We start from the raw sequence: 20,816 nt of genomic DNA, 5'->3' as shown, positions 1-20,816 counted from the left end.
TGTTGTGACTCTGGGCCAGATGTTTCTGTCATCATCAATACTCATCCTTGTTGCACCACTCCTCCTCTCTCATCAGCCAAATTGTACTGGGTTGGTTTTCTAATCAGCTTCTGATAATTTTCTGACAATATCTTGCCTTTCCTTTGCAGCTAGTCCAAGACTCCTGGCCATTGAGTGAAACATGGTTCCAACAAATCCTAAAACACCTGTCTCCAAGAGTTAGACTCAGCTCTCAAGTGCCTTAGCACTCATAAAACTGCTGCTAGTTGCCTAGTTTTCATGGCATAGAAATGTCTGAGATTACAACACACATCCCTGAATGTAAAGTAAAGTTCCGTCCCGAGTCATATAGACTCACAGAGCTGGTTTCTTGGTTTCTGTGGCATGTATATTGCCCCTGAAAGGGGCGCAGGTCTGTCACAGGGTCACCCACTTTTGCCAGCTAAGTGGATTGGAGCAACATGAAATGAATGCAACGAACATATTGCCAACAACATCTTTGCAAAGATGGTTTTGACATCAGAAGAAATGAATATCACCATCATTGTCGTTGTCATCGTCATCTTTTCAGGTTCATCTTCCATACTGGCAATGATTGGACGGTTTGAGAGTATCTGATTGGTTCAAGGACTGCCTTGTGTTCCAAAGTCTTCTTTGGTATAGTTTCTACAGGTGGATGACATTCCTAATGCCAACCAATTTACAAAGTGCATTGACTGTTGTTTTTTTTTTCTTTGTGGCCCCAGCACTAATGAGGTAGCCTATACAGCTCACAAGACTAAAATCTCCTTTGATTGAAAGGGGCTACAGCAGAGGAAAGTAGCTTTACACTAGATGAGAATTGTTAAAGTACAAAAGAAGGAGCCAGAAATGGTCTCTTAATGAAAATAACTCATGGTGTAGGGTCGAATGTTGATAAGACAAACAGACAGGACATGTTTGCCTCTAATGAAACGAGAGAATTAAACATCATATGACCACTTGGAATGTGTCATTAAATTAACCCCTGTTGGAAAGAAAGAAGTCAAACAGTAATCCTGCCAAAACTAATGGTGATATGTATGAAATGAACCATGATATATATATATATATATATATATATATATCAGATGACAAGAGATGGTGACCCAAGGTATAGTCAACTTTAAGCTTTTAGCATTTGAACAGCTACTAAAATATTCTACCTGTTTTATGTTCAAACTGGCCTGATTCATCCTCTTACACCTACTTTATAGTGTCATTTTATAAATAAACAATCACATCATCAGAATCTCAAAGCTATAAGATAATGCATGATTAATTCAAATCAGTGTGAAGGAATTAGCTTTACATTAGACAAAGTAATCGGAAGGCTTGAGGGTTAAATGATACTAAAATGTTCTTATTGTGTCACAATTTCTGATCAATGGCATTATTAGTTACAATTCCTTACAAACTGATCATGGTCAGAGTGACAAGGGAGTGTCTATAACTCGGCGCAGAACAAATATTGCAAGGGATTTCATTGGAAAAGCACCAGTCTTCTAGTTTTGAACTCCAAGTCTACAATCTTCAGCCATAAATATAAAATAGCATGAGATACACACCGTAACACACATGCATACGTACATATATATATATATATATATATATATATATGTGTGTGTGTGTGTGTGTGTGTGTGTGTGTGTGTGTACATTTTGTAGCATTTAATGCATTTTTCATGTATTGAGTAATTGATCGCTACACATCTGACCTTTGTTAACAGTAAGTTTTTATATATATATGACATGGCACTCTGTCGGTTACAACAATGAGGGTTCCAATTGATCCGATCAATGGAACAGCTTGCTCATGAAATTAATGTACAAGTGGCTGAGTACTCCACAGACACATGTACCCTTAATGTAGTTCTTGAGGAGATTCAGTGTGACACAGAAAGCCACTTCGAAACATAGGCACAACAGAAACAGGAAGAAAGAGAGAAAGTTGTGGTGAAAGAGTACGGCAGGGTTTGCCACCACCCCCTGCCAGAGCCTCGTGGGGCTTTAGGTGTTTCCGCTCAACAAACACTCACAACGCCTAGTCTGGAAATTGAAACCACGAACCTTTGACTGCAAGTCCACTGCACTAACCACCAGGCCATTGTGTCTCCACAGTAAGGCGGTGAGCTGGCAGAATTGTTAGCACACCGGGTGAAATGCACAAGTGAAAGAACAAAAGAATATATATACATAAATATATATATGTGTATATATGTATGAACATATGTACGTGTGTGTGTGTCTGCCTTTATGTTTGTTTATGCCCCTGTAACTTAGTGGTTTGGCAAAAGGGACCAACAGAATGTCAGGTTTAAAAAATAAGCACTGTGGTTGCTTTCTTTGACTAAAACCCTGCAAAGTGGTGCTCCAGTATGGCTGCAGTCCACTGACTGAAACAAATAAAAGCAAAAAAAAGGAGAAAAGAAGAAATAATATTGATGCAAGGTGTGGCTGTGTGGTAAGAAGTTTGCTCCCCAACCACATGGTTCTAGGTTCAGTCTCAATGCATGGCATCTTGGGCAGACGTCTTCTACCACAGGCTTGGGCCCAAAAAAGCCTTCTGAGTGTGGATTTGGGAGATAGAAACTGAATGAAGCTTATTGTATGTGTGTGTGTGTGTATATATATATATATATATATATATATATATAGGCTGTGGCTGTTCTCTATTGTAATAATTGTATCTTCTATCTGCATGTACAGTTGAAGTAAAATACATTAATTCTACATCGTTCGATATTAATCAACCGAAAATAAATTTCATGACTCATCATCTATGAAAGTGCAGAAAACTTTGTCTTTTTTCTGGAGACATTGGTCTATTTTGGAGGTTCTACTAATGTAAACAAAATAAGAGAAAGAGAGGGTATGAGTGCATGTGTGAGGAGATGGCAGAGAGAATCGATGACAGAGAGAGAGAGAGTGAAAAAGACAGTGCGGGAGAATAAAGAAAAGAAGTGAGAAAGGAGAATGGAAAACAAGAGTGGGGATAAAATAAGGAAGAAAATTACAGACACACGTGTGTATATGTACATATATACACATACATACATACATATATACACATACATACATATACATACATACATACATATATACACATACATACATACATATATACACATACATACATACATATATACACATACATACATACATATATACACATACATACATACATACACATACATACATACATATATACACATACATACATACACATACATACATACATATATACACATACATACATACATATATATATATATATATATATATATATATATATATATATATATATATATATATATTGTTTTGCAAGTTACTTGGTGAGCCTCCCAGTGATGGTATCATGTAAAAAGCATTTAGTTCACGCTGTAAAGTGGTTGGTATTTGGAAGGGCTTCAAGCAGTAAAAACCTTGCCAAAACTGTCCTTGCCTGTGTTGGTGCCATGTAAAAAGCACTCAGTCTACTTGGTGGGTGGTTGGTGTTAGGAAGGGCATCCAGCTGTAAAAAAAAAAACCCTGCCAAAACAGACACAGAAGTCTGGTGCAGTCTTCTTCTGCCTGGCCAGCTCCTGTCAAACTGTACAACCCATGCCAGCATGGAAAGCGGACATTAAACGATGATGATGATGATGATGACGATGATGATATACACATCACTGTATAGATGAGATTATCAGATGCTGTTATACTCCAATGACTGAAATGAGTAAAAGGTATATTATGCTGTTGTAGTCTTCAAATGGTGCCACCCAGCTTGCCATTGCAGGCACGTTGACATTCCTCCTGAACAGAAAGCCAGTCCATTATGGAGTTCCCCATCTATCATAGAAATGAAGTGTTTTGCTCAAGAACACAATGTACTGCTGGCCTGGATATTGAAACCATAGTCTTGTGAATGTGGGAACATCCATTCTCCATTCTGGCATGGATTGGACTCTGTGTGTGTGTGTGTTTGTCCCCTATTTCCACTTGGCAAGCAGTGTTGGTATGTTTGCCTGTAACCTAGAGGTCTGGCAAAAACGACCGATAGAATAATTACCAGGCTTTAAAATATTAATCGATCCAGGGTTCAATTCGTTTAACTAAAATTGTTCGAAAAGGTGCCCCAACATCACCGCAGTCTAATGACTGAAACAAGTAAAAGAAATATATATATATATATATATATATATATATATATATATATATATATATATATATATATATATACATGTGCAAATACACATGTAGGTGCTACATAAATATACACACATATGTACAAACACATACAAAATCACTGATGATCCGTTATATCATTTGAATTCAATCAAAGTGTGAAATGCGAATTTCAGATCATATTTAATGGCAGTTAGGTAAACAGGAGTGTGTGTATTCATGTGTATGTGTTTTTATATATATGTATATATATAATTTAGAGAAAAGAACCACAGTTCCTGAACTCATCCATGGAAATCCACAGTCACATATAGAAAAATTTAATAAGTAAATACACTAAAAATAACTATAATAAAATACAAAGTAATGATTATTAAAATATATATATATATATATATATATATATATATATATATATATATATATATATATATATATATACTACACACACACACACACCTACTCTACCGTTTATATCGATTACACTCTTTCTTAGTTCATATCCAGACTGAAGTTTAAATAATACATATATATATACATACATACATACATACTATATATATATATATATATATATATATATATATATATATATATATATATATATATATATAGTTATGTTATATTCTGTTAAGAACATAGTAGACTACAGTATAAAGCTTGTCCACCTTCAAATTCCACCCGGTGCTATCCAGTAGTAGTATTATACGTACTGCCAGACTTGCTTTGGGGCACTGTACACAGGATAAAAATATGAGCTACTAATAAGTTTCTCGCTGTGAAGACACGTGTCTGGGCAGGTTTTTTTTATAACACGCATTGTGTCTCCAAGCAATCTTGGGAGCCTGAGGATTGCTTTGGAGACACAAGGCGTGTTATAAAAACCTGCCTAGACACGTGTCGTCACAGCGAAAAACTTATTAGTAGCTCATATTTTTATACTGTGCACATTAAATTATAATTATCCCTCACGGGATAGAATACTTTTTGTGTTGATCTTACGTTAACGGAACAGTAAATCACATACACACACAGAGTATTTACTCGTGTTTTAAGTTGCACTATTTTATACTAGATCTTTAACAAGAGTGCAACTTATACACAAGGCAAAAAAACTGTTACAATATTTAACACTTCATATTTATATGAAGTATTTACACGAGTAAATGCGTTATACACACACAGAATGAGGATAGATAGATAGATAGACAGATTGACAGATAGATAGGTAGATGACGTACAACTATTCCGGGATTATATGCATACGTGAGTTCGATGAATCAATATTGTCCAATCGAATATATATATATATATATATATATATATATATATATACACACACACACCTCAGTGATTATATTAATATTGGTAATGAGGCAATTTATCGCGGCTATATCGTTGGAGCAATAAGCAAACACACACACACATACAGACAGACAGACACAAACACACACACACATTCATAGAGTGGAAGCCGCTTATAGTAATCGTTTTTTGACGAAGCCTTCTCGGTAAGAATAACGGGCTGGTAGCATTAAATAAAAGATATACCAATATGAGATTGGGACCCACGATTTTTTTACAGTTAGTATGTGATAACATTATCTGTGATTACAATTAACGGCTTGTACAATTGCACTATGTATGTATGATGATGATGATGATGATATATACATATATACACATAGATATATACATATGTGCACACATATACATGCATACGTAGATAGATAGATAGACGACGGGGAGAAGAGAAAGACATACAGATATTCCGAAATACATATATACACATATATATAATTAACATAAATTTCTTTACGAGGGCTAACCTTCAAAAAGTGGTACAGATTACACGATGAGTCTGTGTACACAAACTTAATTCCATAGGGTGTCGGTACCTCGTCGCAATTCTTCAAGAACGTGAGCAGCTCTGACTACAATCCACACCCATAACTTAACATTCATAGAATACAATACTGTAGAATGGAAGTTATTCCTGACGTTTAACCCCAGGTCAGTCTTAATTGAGCAGATCTGTGATCAAAAATGTTCCTCTGTCGTTTTAGAGACAGTGTCTAAGACTGCATTGCCCGATGTGTAGTATATATATACATATATACATACATATTTATTTAACATGGGTAATATGAGAATTGAGGGAGATTTAGCTGTTATTTTTAAAACCACCAATGATCACATAGAGGCTTTTTCTAGTCGGCTCCCTGGTAATGGGAATTCGGGTATGATGTAGGAGTTATACAGGGTGTGTGTGGTATGCAGGAGTATGATCAAAAATGTTCCAACCGTGTCCACCCCGTCATTTCCAGAAAGAATATCTAATGTTGGATATGTCTTCATTTAACCATAGGTAACATGAAATTCGAAGAAGGTTTAACTGCTATTTCGAAAACCGAATGGCCACGTAGCGGCTTTTCCAATTGGTTCCCTGATAATGTGAGTTCGTGTACGGGGTAGGGGTTTCAGTTTGTGAGGTAATACAGGGTTTTTTTGTGATATGCAGGCCTATGGTTAAAAACGTGCCAACCGGGCCCACTCCGTCAATTCAGAGACAGTATCTACGAGATTATATTACCCAAAGTATAATATTTCTTCATTCAACCATAGGTAATGAGATTAGAGGGGAGACTTAACTGCTATTTCTAGAAGCTCGAATGACCACAAAGAGGCTTTCCTAGTTGGCTCCTTAATAACGGGGAGTTCGTGTACGGGTAGGGGATTTGGTATGTGACGCAATACAAGCGTTTTTGTGACGTGCATTCCTTTCCGCTCCACTAAGGCATTATTGGCCAGAATAAATGTTTTGTAAGGGATCAAAACAGGGGACAGTAACAGCAGCAGCAGCGGTCGTTGTTTGACCCCGAGGTCGGTCCTGACTGAGTAGACGTATGATCAAATGCTTTCCAACCGTGACCATCTGTTTATTTTATTTTATTTCTGCTTCTCCAACATGTTATATGCATCAGACTAATGCGTCCCCGCCGCTATTTCCCTCTTTTGCTTATAATAGCAGTGTATTGTTTAGCCCTAGGCCAAGTAGCATTAACCGAGCAATATATATATATGTATGATCAGAGACATTCCAGGCATGACTGTGCCATCTTTTATTTGAACAGTCTGTCTAAAATATTATTATCCAACGTGTCCTACATTTTTTAAAAAGAGGATAGGGGCGATTCTGGCTGCTATTTCTAGTGTAGAGTCGAGTTAAAGATGACAGAAGAGAAACAAAGAAAATTAATGTATTATACGACAGTTTCAAAAATAAAGATCACCCATTCATCAATCAATCAATGTGTTTGCATTATATACACACACACACATACATGTTATATATAAGAATAAATATATCGTAGATACAAGCGTGTTTTTTCGTGCAATATACATGATACATCTATCTATATAATATGTATGTATCATGAATACATGTATGTATAATATATTATATTACAAATATATATATATATATATATATATATACACGCACACTGTAATAGTGGTAATTTTTAAAATTCACACTGCTTTCTCAGCACTCTTCGTGCATCATCCACCTTTTAAATATATGGTATGTGTATATATATGTGTGTGTATATTTAGATCTATACACGCATACATAGACATATATACCCACATACATCGAGGCAGACACAAGGGTACAAGTATGACCAACATCTTACTATGACCCTTTGCTTCCATTCATTCTTTCTTACTAAGAAAATCGAACACTAACGCATATCTATATATATATATATCTATATCTATATATATATATATATATTTATATAGACACCGCCTTTTGTGATTATATATCAATATTTGTATAATTATACGCACACATACGTGCATATGTGTAGCAGGATATACATAATATACGTGTATATATATATATTATATACATATACCGTTACATAAACGTGCATGTGTACATGTAGTTGATACCACTACAGACAAGGTATAGATATGTGATATATATATATATATATATATATATATATATATATATATATATAATCCATAAAGATAATATATATAATCTATAAAGACAATATATATATATATGATCACATAAACGTGCATGTGTACATGTAGTACGTATGTTGATACAAAACGAAACCTAGTTGTTACAACTACATAGATGGTATATAAATATATATATATATATATATATACAACATATACATATATATCCATATACACATATATGTGTGTGTTTATGTATATCTTGTGAATATATATATATTCCGTTGTCTATTGTGATAAGAGGTTTAAATAGTTTACTTACTGGACATTTGTCATCCAACCTTTTTTTTTCTGTCCCTCTTTCTCTCTTAAATAATACAACAATAATTCCTCCTATGTTGTTGTTGTTGTTCACAAAATAAATGAAAAAAGAGAAAGAGACACAGAAGGAGAAAGAGATAGAAAGAGAGAGAGAAAGATTCGGAGACAACGTCTCCGAATTATTTTCTTTTACTATGTCTATCGTTATGTGTGTATGTATACGTGTGTGTGTTGGATAGATGCTAGGGATGTGAGTGTGTATATGTGGATTACTGTTTTATATGGGTGTTCGTATTGGTGTTAGTCTGAACATGTCTCTGTATGTATGTGTGTGTGTCTATGGGTGTATATGTGCGTGTATGTGGCATAAATATTAGCTGTGTGTGTGTATGTGGCAAAGATGTTATATATGTATGTGAGTTATATATGTGTATGTGGATTATTGTTTTGTATGGATGTGAGTCTGAACATGTCTGTATGTGTATGTGTTAGTGTATTGATGTAGGATTAGAGATGTCTGTACATGTCTCTGGGTGTTATGTGCATGTAACAATGTATGTATGTGTGCGCGTGGATTACCGTTATATGTGTGTTAATATTAGTCTAAGCATGTGTGTGTGTGTGTGCATATTAATATAATATTATAAATACGCGTAGGTAAATGAATGCGTGTGTATACATGTGTGTGTAACTGGATTACCGTTATATATGTGTCAATGTTAGTCTAAGCATGTATGTGTGTGTGCATGTCAATATATGATTATAATGTGTCTGTGGGTAGGTGTACATTTCAGTACAAGATTACGCGTGTGTGTAGATGAATCTATATGTGTACACACATACAAATGCGTGTGTGTGTGTGTGTATTGTGTGCCTATCAATGTCAGATATGTGTGAATCTATATATGAATCAACGTTTTATAAATATATATTTGTTGATCTTCGTGTGAACATATCTATGTATATATTGAATCAATTCCATACGTATCTTAATAGATGTTCGCATGGGCATATCTATCTTTATACGCACACGTATGTTTATATACATACATACAGACACATATACTTATATACACTTTATATATATATATATTATACATATATGTATATTATATTACACTATATATATATATATATATATATATATATATATATATTCTTTCTTTAGATAGATGGTATACTATTTGTTAAAATGTAAACAAAGCAAAGACAAAAAGCGGGAAAATAAGAGATAAGACTGAAAACTATATTTATCTAGTTAGTTTCCAATCAACTATATGCATATATACACACACTATTTCATCAATATATCATAGATAGATGTAGTCATTTGTGTGTGGATATATAGTGTGCGAGATTAATGAAATTTTCTGCGTAAACGTTTTCAGACACGTATGTGTGCATATCTATATTTATACACACACACACATATATGTACGTATGTGTGTCCGTGCGAGTGTATATAGATGTGTATGTATATGTATCTCTCTCTCTCTCTTTATATATATGTATGTGTGTGTATATATATATGTGTGTTTGTGTCCGTGCGAGTGTATATATATATATATGTGTGTGTGTGTATGTGTATCTCTCTCTCTTTATATATATATATGTGTGTATGTGTATATATGTGTTTGCTTGTCGCTGTTACCTAAATAATGGTTCAGCAGCAAATAGTTATTAAAATTCTGATTGGTCAATATTAATGATTTGGTTGTATTCAACATTATTTTTTCCGTCTATCTTTCACGTTTTACGCTGTCTCACGTTTCAGGGATATGAAACACAGAAATATATTTAATTCATAATGTAATTTAATTATATTAATTTAATTTTAAAGCGTGAAAAGAAATGCGTAAGTCTAAGATTCCATTAAGAGCAACAACGAAGTGAAACCGGGTTCTCTATTATGTCGCTCAACCTTTGACCTTTGACCTCCACACTTATCGTATTTTTTTTCTTAACATGCATTTAGTAAAATAGAAGTGGAACTCACTACATCGACGATGTAAATTGCTGAAGTGCACATACGTTCTGGACGAATTGATGAAGTTCATGCTTTTCTCCAAAAGCCTGTAGCCACGTAAGTGAAATAAAAATATGTTCCATAACCGGCAAACAGATGTGAACGTGGTTTGCCGGTAGCTGCCTCCCCTTGGGGTCACGGGCTTACTGCACTTGTTGAGTCGAGTCAAAACGGGAGCTTTTACCCTCGATCTACTAAAAGCAACAGCCAAATCTCTTTCGAATGACACGCTATCGTCTGAAAAGAACAACAAGTATTTAATTTAATTTAATTTAAAAAAGAAAGAAAACAGCGGCACAATGGTTAATGGGTTTACTTACACAATCGCGCACCCCCTCCACCAACTTTGTTTCCTCATAACTTTCAGAAAATTGGATATTTTGTAACAAAGTTTTCTACAAATAAGTGATTAAGGAGAGGAGCTTCAATTAATTTACACGAATCGAATTTGTTTTCTCGTAATTTTCAGGAAAATGGATACTTTTGATAAAATATTCTACAAATTAGTTATAGATGCTGTAAATAACGACTATATCGGAATGTGTTGTGAAAAAAGTTTCCGAGATGGGGGAGAAGATCGCCGAGTTTGGGAAAATTCACACGGATCTGCTTTCTTTCCTCATAACTTAAAGAAAATTGGGTATTTTTTAAATTTTTTTTTAAGAAATATTTTTCGGATAGTGTAGATTTTTATGATTATAGGAATTTAATGTTGAAAGAAAAAAAAATGTTGACGGGCTCGTGCACATACAGACTGACTCGCAAATATAGGCGCAGGTTTAACTGTGTGTTAAGGAGACTGAACCCAGGACCAGCCACATGGTTCCTGGTTCGGTTCCACTGCCTTGTCGTCTGCTATAGCCTCAGACTGACCACAGCCTTGCTTGTTCCCCCACTGCCGCTTAACAATCGCGTTGGTGTATTTACGCCCCCATAACTTAGCTGTTTGGCAAGAGACCGATAGAACAAGCACCAAGTTTTAAAATATGAACACTGACGTCGATTCCATTGAATAAAAATGTTCAAGCTGTTGTCCCAGCACAGCTGTGGTCCTACGTCTGAAATGCGTAAAGAGTAGAAAACATAATTTTAAATTATGAAATAACTGTGTCAGAATATTTGTGAGCCTGTCCACCATTTTTGGGCGAAGGTAAAGAATACGCACACCCAGTGTTTAGGGTTTAGAGTTAGGGGTTAAGGTTTAGGGTTAGAGTTACGTCGAAAACGGGTGGTGGGCGTATTCTTTACCTCTGCCCATTTTTGTGTGCCTTCCCTCATTAACGCAAAGCGCGGCGGGCCACGCTCGTGGCCGTCAGGCACAGGTCGACAAGCCATGATCGTGGCCCAGATAGATGCAATTAATTTATGGGTGTTTGTTGGGGGTCTGGTGTCACTCAAACGCTCCGATACACCCCATAATGCAAGAGGACTAATAGTTCAACTAATGACTTTTCAGATGATGTAAAACTTGCCACCATTGTATACTAAGAAGATATTTTAACCATTTTTCGTTTTTTATGTGTGCATGGTTGTCTCATTTTCATAAAATGTCCTCGGCAGTCCATGCTATGTAAGTGCAAATCCCAGCGCTTTATGGGTTAAATTCCAATATAAACGTGATCTACCTAAATTGAAAGCTTCATTAAAATAAGTACCCGTGCAGGCGTGGCTGTGTGGTAAGAAGTTTGCTTCCCAACCACATGGTACTGGGTTCAGTCCCACTGCGTAGCACATTGATCGAGTGTCTTCAACTATAGCCTCGGGACGACCAAAGCCTCCTGAGTAGATTTAATAGACGAAAACCGAAAGAAACCTGTCGTGTACATATATATATATATATATATATACGACAGGTTTCTTTCGGTTTATATATATATATATATATATATATATATATATATATATATACGACAGGTTTCTTTCGGTTTATATATATATATATATATATACGTGTGTGTTTGTGTTTGTTCACCACTACCTCTTAAGAACCGGTGTTAGTCTGTTTACATCCATATAACTTATCAGTTCAGCGAAAATGACCGATAGAATAAGTACCTGATTTAAAAATAAAGGACTAGAATCGATTCATTTGACTAAAGATCCTTCGAACCAGTGCCCCAGCATGGCCACAGTCTAATGACTGAAACAAGTAAAAACATAAGAGATTGTATTCCGATATAATCGTGATGTACCCAGTTTTCTGGAAGTTATGAGGAAACAAAGTCAGTGGAGGCACACTTGTGTAGGTATGCCAGATAATGTATCCCTATTCTTATAAAAAGACGTGATGGTCTTGATGCGATTGTCTTCGATCATATGTTTGTTGTGTGCTGGCAGTCCTTGGGTTAAACAGCTTTTGTGGATTTCACGCTTAAGAACAAACAAGATGCTCCACATTTGTTTGGCCTTGGTCAACCCTTCACCAGGACACCTAATGATCAGAGACGCTCCAGTCGTGACCTCCCACGTAGATTCTGATTAATATCCAAAGTATTTCTTTCTTCTTTTATTTTTAAAGACAAAAAAAATGTCAAGTACAGAAGCGTGATAAAATTAATTCTTAAGATTAATTACTCCGGACGAATCTCAGGTTGCTCTTTACAAAACTTACCTTTTCTTTCATCAACTTCACACCTTAAACATGTTTATAAATCATTTATTGATATTTCAGCATTGAATATTGAATACCTTCCCGTTTTAGATCATATGATCTACTTACAGTGGTTCAGTTATAAGACAATGTTGGCGATGACGATATATTAATCCGGCTTTATCCCTTCTATTAATACTACTTACGAGAATTCTATTGTTTAATTAATGGCATTCATTAAGGATTAGTAAAAACTGTGTTATCCAATCATATCACACTCTCTTAATTCTGTTATATTTTATTCTCTGTCATGCTCTGTTAATCTATTATATTATAACATATTATATTATATTATATCATATTAAGGTATATTATGTGTCGTATCGCCCATACTGTGATCCTGTTATAATTCTATACTCTGTCATGTTATATCAGTGTCATCATTAACATCGTCACCATCTTCATCACCAGCATCATTATTAACATCATCAATAGCGTTGTCATCGTCATAGTCGTTGTTGTCGTCATCATTTGCGTCATCATTGTCGCCATCGTCATTGCCGTTGTCATCATCATCATCATCATCATCGCTGTTGTCATTGTTACCATCGTCGTCGTCGTCGTCGCCGTCGTCACCATCCTCATTGTCGTCGTCGTTGTCATCGTTATCGTCATCATCGTCGTCACCATCATCATCGTTGTCATCATTATCATCATCGTCGTCGTCATCATCGTTGTCATCATCATCATCATCGTCGTCGTCGTTGTCACCATTGTCGTCATCGTCGTCGTCGTTGTCATCGTCGTCGTCGTTGTCATCGTCGTCATCATTGTTGTCGTCGTCATCATCATCATTATCATCGCCGTCGTCACCATCATCATCGTTGTCATCATCATCGTCGTCATCGTTGTCATGATCATTGTCATCATCATCATCATCATCATCGTTGTCATCATCATCATCATCGTCGTCATCATCATCATCGTTGTCATCATCATCATCGTCGTCATCATTGTCATCATCATCATCATCATTATTGCTATGTAATGCCCACTTTATCATGCTTGCATAGATGTGTCAGACGGAATTTGTTGAGGCAAATTTTCTTCTATGTCCGGATGTTCCTCCTGTCACCAACCCTCACCTGTTTCCAAGCCAGCTAATATTTCCCCCATGACCAGACAGGATTTTCTATGAAAAACTGGAAATGAACAGCATCACTTGTATGATGATGATGATGATGATGATGCTGTGATGTCACAACAAGAGTATACACAAACACACACACAAACACACACACACAAACACACACACACACACACACACACATATACGATGGGCTTCTTTTAGTTTCCATCTGCCAATTCCACTCACATGGGTTTGGTCGGCCTGAGGCTATAGTAGTAGAAGACACTTGCCCAAGGTGCCATGCAGTGGGACTGAAATGGGAACTCTGGACCCTGAACATGCAGCAAGTTGTATGGGGTTACGTGTTACCAGTAGTGCAAGGGAGAGCGTGTGCACACACACACACACATAACATCCGCTACCAGGTCCAGACCTGGTCACAATATGTGGAATTTTGTGCCTCAGTGACCTCGAGAACCGTGCCAATAGAGCACAAGCACTTGGTAGAGCCTTCCACGCAGGTCAAGTCAAAGGACAGGGGTCAGACTAATATGGACCACCTAATGCCAGAAGTACAGAAAGATTTGTGTGAAGCCAAACAATGCTAACCAGTAAAATACTTATGCATTGCTTTAACCCTGACATTTAACTTTATTCCTTTCTGTTTCATCTCTTAACAATGACAGGAATGGAAAAACAAAAACAAAAAAAAAATACAGAAAAAAACAAAAACGAAAAAAAAAAAATTAAGTAGTCGCAGTGAAAATCCAAACCAATGGAACCAGGATGAGACATCGGTGAGGGACTCGGCTGTTACTAAGTATTAACTTCTTACTATATAAGAGGGGGGAAAATTAGTTTTAGGTCAGTTTTCATAGAGACAGACTCACACACACAATTTTATATATATGCATATATATATACATACATATATATATATATATATGTATGTATGTATGTATGTATGTACACACACACACATATATATATATATATTATATATATACATGCATCCACACACACAATTTCATATATATATATATATATATATATACACTCACAGACATATCTAATTATGGCACACTCAATGGTTTTCAATGCTTTCTCTCTCTCACTTTCTTCTCTCTCTCCCCTTATATATCTATATCTATATATATATCTATATATCTATATATGATGATGATGATACATGCATACACACACACACACACACGCATACATACATATATACCCACATATGCAATATAGCATAGATGAATGCTGACAGAATCACAGACCTCGACCCGTTCGGTGGCCAAATTACATCTCAGTGTCTGCCCTGAACACTGCTGCCAGTTGATTCATTTAAAAGCTATACAACAACATCAACAACAACAACAGCCACAACAAACAATAACAGCAACATCTTTGGAAGAGAAACAGGAAAATCTTTGGTTTGTGTTGTTTATTTGTTGCTTTATATTTTTGGTATAAAATGCTTCATTTTTTTGTTTATTTTCTTCATTATTTTAGATTTGGTTAAAGTGTTTTTTTTTTTTCTTTAGTAGCTTCTGTGGAATTTATTTATATAGATTTAGTATAATTGCCTTCATAAATTTTCAGGTGTGTATATAGGTGCAGGAGTGGCTGTGTGGTAAGTAGCTTGCTTACCAACCACATGGTTCTGGGTTCAGTCCCACTGCGTGGCACCTTGGGCAAGTGTCTTCTACTATAGCCTCGGGCCAACCAAAACCTTGTGAGTGGATTTGGTAGATGGAAACTGATAGAAACCTGCCATCTATCTATCTATCAATATATGTGTATATATATATATATATATATATATATATATGTACATTCATACATACATATAAAAATATATATATATATATATATATATATACATACATATAATATATATATATATATATATATATATATATATATATATATATATATATATGATGAGATTATGATGGTAGTAGAAATGGTGATTAAAAAAAGACAATGTTGACATAATGATGATGATGGTGGCAAGGACTTTATAGTAACAGCAATATTGGTGGTGATGACATGATGGTGTTGAAGTGACAACATCATTGCTGATGATGGCGGCGATAATGGCGACAAAGACGACCATGATGAGAACAACAACTACGATGATGATGGTGATGATTATGATAAGGATGGTGACAATGACGTCAGTGACAACGACTGATGTTGCTCCTGGTGATGGTGACGACGACGACGACGACGATGATGAGGATGATGATGATGATGATGATGAGGAGGATGATGATGATGATGATGATGATGATGATGCTAACGACCACAGAACTGATGAAAGTACTGCTGATACCTAGAACTCTACCGACAACAACAACAATAACAAAAAGTGATGATGACGATGATGATGATGATGACGATGATGATGACGATGATGATGACGATGATGATAGCATGGTGTTGAGTGTCAAAGCTAGTGTAAACAATGTCGATAGGAGATTTGTAGTTGTTATGGTCACTTGGCTATTAATTCTTTTCAATCAAGTGGACAATAGTTAATCTATTTGCTGACATGTTGGGTGTATATAATAATAAAATTGACTGCTCTGTCACCTAGCTATTAACACAAATACACATGGCATACATATATATATATATATATATGTGTGTGCATGTTCGCATAGATACATTCATACAAACACACACATATATATTTATATATATATATATATATATATATATATATACGTACATAAATACACATACATCTATACATGCATATACATATATACATACATGCATAAATGCGTACATATACATAGATGTATAGAAATATAGATACATATAAAACACACATACATGCTTACTCACAAACATGCATACATGTACATAGATACATTCACGCATACATATATGTACATAAACATACATATACATACAGAAACATGCATTCTTACACATACATATATACACGCATACTTCATCTCACACTCATACATATATATACTTGCACTCACATCAACACACGTATCTGTGTACATATATACATACATACATATATGATGATGACTGTCCACTTGTGACTGAAGAAGACCGTTACTGACCTTCAGGAATACTGTGCACTCTCGGACTAACTTATATTTTGCATTTGTGGCTCCGTAATCTATATTGGTACCTAATGAGCCCTGCTCTTGACAAGCATACATGGCTGCAAACATTGCAGACCAAGCTTTCCCCATTTATTACGCTAGCAGCATGCTTAATTTCTTCACGAAGAATGTGTTCTTTCAAAGGTGCCAACCCTATCTTTAACTTACTTCCTCCATTTGTGGTGATGACAGATATTACTCTTCCAGTTGGGCTCCTGTATATCACAGGCCTTAAATGAGGACTTGACGCAGTCCTTAAACATATATATCATCATCATCATTGTTTAACGTCCGCTTTCCATGCTAGCATGGGTTGGACGATTTGACTGAGGACTGGTGAAACCAGATGGCTACACCAGGCTCCAATCTGATTTGGCAGAGTTTCTACAGCTGGATGCCCTTCCTAACGCCAACCACTCCGAGAGTGTAGTGGGTGCTTTTACGTGCCACTGGCACGAAGGCCAGTCAGGCGGTATATATAGATACATATATATATACATACAGACAGGTTATACTTCCCCGGCAAGGATGGTGACTGGTGTCTCAAATCTGTATTGGTGGTCATATGAGGCATGGATTGTGACACTGAAACATCTGAAGCAGAAGCAAGAGACCAGTAAGTATTTTGCACAAGTCTGTGACCTTGAAATCAGCAACATAATTAAGATAGCTAATGAACTTGAGGAGAGGCATGTAATAAAAACTGATACAATTCTCTTCTCAAGGAGCAGTGGTAAAAATCTATTAATCAGAAGAAACAAGAAAATTGCAGCAAAACCGCATGGTAGTAATATCAGAGGTAGCTTATTCTGTCACCATTTTCTTTTTTTTTTGCCAAACTGCCAAATTATGAGGATGTAAACAAACCAACAGCAGTTGTCAAGTAGTGGTAGAGAACAAACACAAAGACACACACACACACACACATCTATCCATCCATACACACATATGTGTACATGACAGGCTTCCTCACAGTTTCCAGCTACTAAGTTCATTCACAAGGCATCAGTTGACCTGGGACTGTTGTGAAAGGCACTTCCCCAGGGTGCCGCACAGTGGAATTGAAACCAAGACCACATGGACTCAGTGGCAGAACAAGCTTTTTAACCACACAGCCATATTTGCATCTATATCCATATATGGAAGTTCTTTTACTATTACCTGCCTAAAATTAGTTTACATAACCACTTAATATTATTTTTTGGCGTTGTTCTATCTTTTCAGCTAATACCAGAATTTCATTCTTCAAAAGGAACAAAAACCAGGATTTCAAGACTTTATAACAATGGCTAGAAGAGATTTTGGTTCTTTCCATGCTTCAAACGTACAAGAACTCTTGGAATTACCAGATGTGAATATTTTATTTATTTACTTATTTTTATTCTTTTAATTCAATTTTTTTTTTCATCGTGTGTGCTTCTTTCAAATCATTTACTCTGTGTCCTTATCTTTTATGCTGGTCTCTCCTCTCATAGTCAATAGGAGAAAGTGCAGTTCTATATTTAAGAGATGAGGAATTATGTACATTATTTACATTTGACGGATATTTGTCCTCATCTTGTTTGTTGTTAACACAACATTTCGGCTGATATACCCTCCAGCCTTCATCAGGTGTCTTTGGGAAATTTCGAACCAGGGTTCTCATTCCTAAGGTATTTTTTGATGTTATTATTATTATTATTATTATTCAGGTCATCGCCTGGAATCGAACTCAGAATCTTGGGGTTAGTAGCCCACAGGCACATGGTGTAACAGTTAAGAGCACAGGCTACTAACCCCAAGATTCCGAGTTCGATTCCAGGCAGTGACCTGAATAATAATAATAATAATAATAATAATAATAATAATCATAATAATAATAATAATGATAATAATATAACATCGAAAAATACCTTAGAAATGAGAACCACTCTGACCACCGCTACCACTGCCACCACCACCACCACCACCACTACAGCAACTACTTTCCTTCTTTTCTGTATTCAACCAGGAGAAGTATGAAGCACCCCACTTCCCAGTAGACCAGCCTTCATTCGAAGAATATAAGAACAACCCACCAGAGTTTGGCAAAGAGATGAGAAAGAAGCATTTTCTCCTGGAGGTAAGTCTGGAGATATTTCAGTCTGAATATTTCAGTCTGAAACTCAAACCACCCTGGCCTCTAGACAGTAACAGAAGGGACCGATTGGATAAGTACTAGGCTTACAAAGAATAAGTCCTGGGGTTGATTTGCTCAATTAAAGGCGGTGTTCCAGCATGGCCACAGTCAAATGACTGAAACAAGTAAAAGAGTAAAAGAATGATCCCCCGATCCCTTATCTGGTGGTCAATGAGGAAACTTGGGATAGAAGAATGGTTAGTGAGAGCTGTGCGAGCCATGTACAGAGATGCTGCCAGTAAGGTGAGGGTTGGAAATGAGTACAGCAATGAATTCCGGGTAGAGGTAGGGGTCCACCAAGGTTCCGTCCTCAGCCCCCTATTATTTACCATAGTCCTCCAGGCAATCACAGAGGAGTTCAAGACAGGTTGCCCCTGGGAGCTCCTCTATGCTGATGACCTTGCCCTAATTGCGGAGTCACTATCAGAACTAGAGGAGAAGTTTCAGGTGTGGAAGCAAGGTCTAGAATTGAAGGGCCTTAGAGTCAACCTAGCTAAAACCAAAATCCTAATAAGTAGGAAGGTAGATAAAACACAAACCCCTTCAGGTAGATGGCCCTGCTCAGTATGTAGAAAAGGAGTAGGTAGTAACTCTATAAGATGTACCCGGTGCAAGCTATGGACACATAAGAGGTGCAGCAACATCAAAGGCAGGTTAACTAGCAAGTTAGTTTTTGTTTGTGGCAGATGTTCAGGTGCAATAAAGACTGCAAACAAACAGGAAACAACTTCTATCTCATTCCAGGGTGAAAAACTAGAGGTAGTCGATAGCTTCCGCTATCTGGGCGACCAAGTTAGTAGTGGGGGTGGATGCGCTGAAAGTGTAGCTGCTAGAATAAGAATAGCCTGGGCAAAGTTTAGAGAGCTCTTACCCCTGCTGGCGACAAAGGGACTCTCACTCAGAGTAAAAGGCAGACTGTATGACGCATGCGTACGAACAACCATGCTACATGGCAGTGAAACATGGGCTGTAACTGCTGAGGACATACGTAAGCTTGCAAGGAATGAAGCCAGTATGCTCCGTTGGATGTGTAATGTCAATGTGAATACCCGTCAGAGCGTAAGTATCTTGAGAGAAAAGCTGAACATTAGAAGCATCAGTTGTGGCGTGCAAGAGAGACGATTGCGCTGGTATGGACATGTGGTGAGAATGGAGGAGGATAGCTGCGTGAAAAAGTGCCACACCCTAACAGTTGAGGGAACCCGTGGAAGAGGTAGGCCCAGGAAGACCTGGGCTGAGGTGGTGAGGCAAGACCTTCGTACATTGGGCCTCACCGAGGCGATGACTACGGAC

General features: G+C 36.6%; 2 protein-coding genes across 12 annotated transcripts in view; one reads left to right on the top strand and one right to left on the bottom strand.

The window, feature by feature from the left end:
- The window catches only part of LOC106884098 (tubby-related protein 3), a 103,550-nt gene extending 92,906 nt beyond the window's left edge, over positions 1-10,644 (bottom strand). Inside the window, exon 1 of one of the 6 annotated variants that reach the window (XM_089339079.1) lies at positions 10,483-10,644. Coding sequence is in view for 1 of the 6 variants with exons in the window: in XM_089339075.1 (XP_089195201.1) it covers positions 8,488-8,501 (14 nt within the window). In the remaining 5 variants the exon portion in view is untranslated. Of the gene's footprint in view, positions 1-6,016; positions 6,915-8,487; positions 9,300-10,482 lie in introns of those variants that run through there. The other 5 variants (XM_089339075.1, XM_089339077.1, XM_089339073.1 and 2 more) reach the window with 5 other exon arrangements.
- Positions 10,277-20,816, top strand: part of LOC106884095 (uncharacterized) — a 29,212-nt gene continuing 18,672 nt past the window's right edge. The window contains exons 1-3 of one of the 6 annotated variants that reach the window (XM_089339085.1): positions 10,277-10,295; positions 18,590-18,716; positions 19,356-19,466. In XM_089339085.1, coding sequence (XP_089195211.1) covers positions 18,651-18,716; positions 19,356-19,466 — 177 coding nt within the window. In that variant the 5' untranslated portion in view covers positions 10,277-10,295; positions 18,590-18,650. Of the gene's footprint in view, positions 10,296-10,429; positions 10,570-10,625; positions 10,766-14,888; positions 15,029-15,472; positions 15,665-17,962; positions 17,982-18,589; positions 18,717-19,355; positions 19,467-20,816 lie in introns of those variants that run through there. The other 5 variants (XM_089339080.1, XM_089339083.1, XM_089339082.1 and 2 more) reach the window with 5 other exon arrangements.

The sequence above is a fragment of the Octopus bimaculoides genome, chromosome 21 (genome assembly GCF_046866305.1).
Source record: "Octopus bimaculoides isolate indiv1 chromosome 21, ASM4686630v1, whole genome shotgun sequence".
Classification (NCBI taxonomy): Eukaryota; Metazoa; Mollusca; class Cephalopoda; order Octopoda; family Octopodidae; genus Octopus; species Octopus bimaculoides.
The sequence above is the reverse complement of the archived record's forward strand: the minus strand, read 5'-3'. Positions and strand labels throughout refer to the sequence as shown.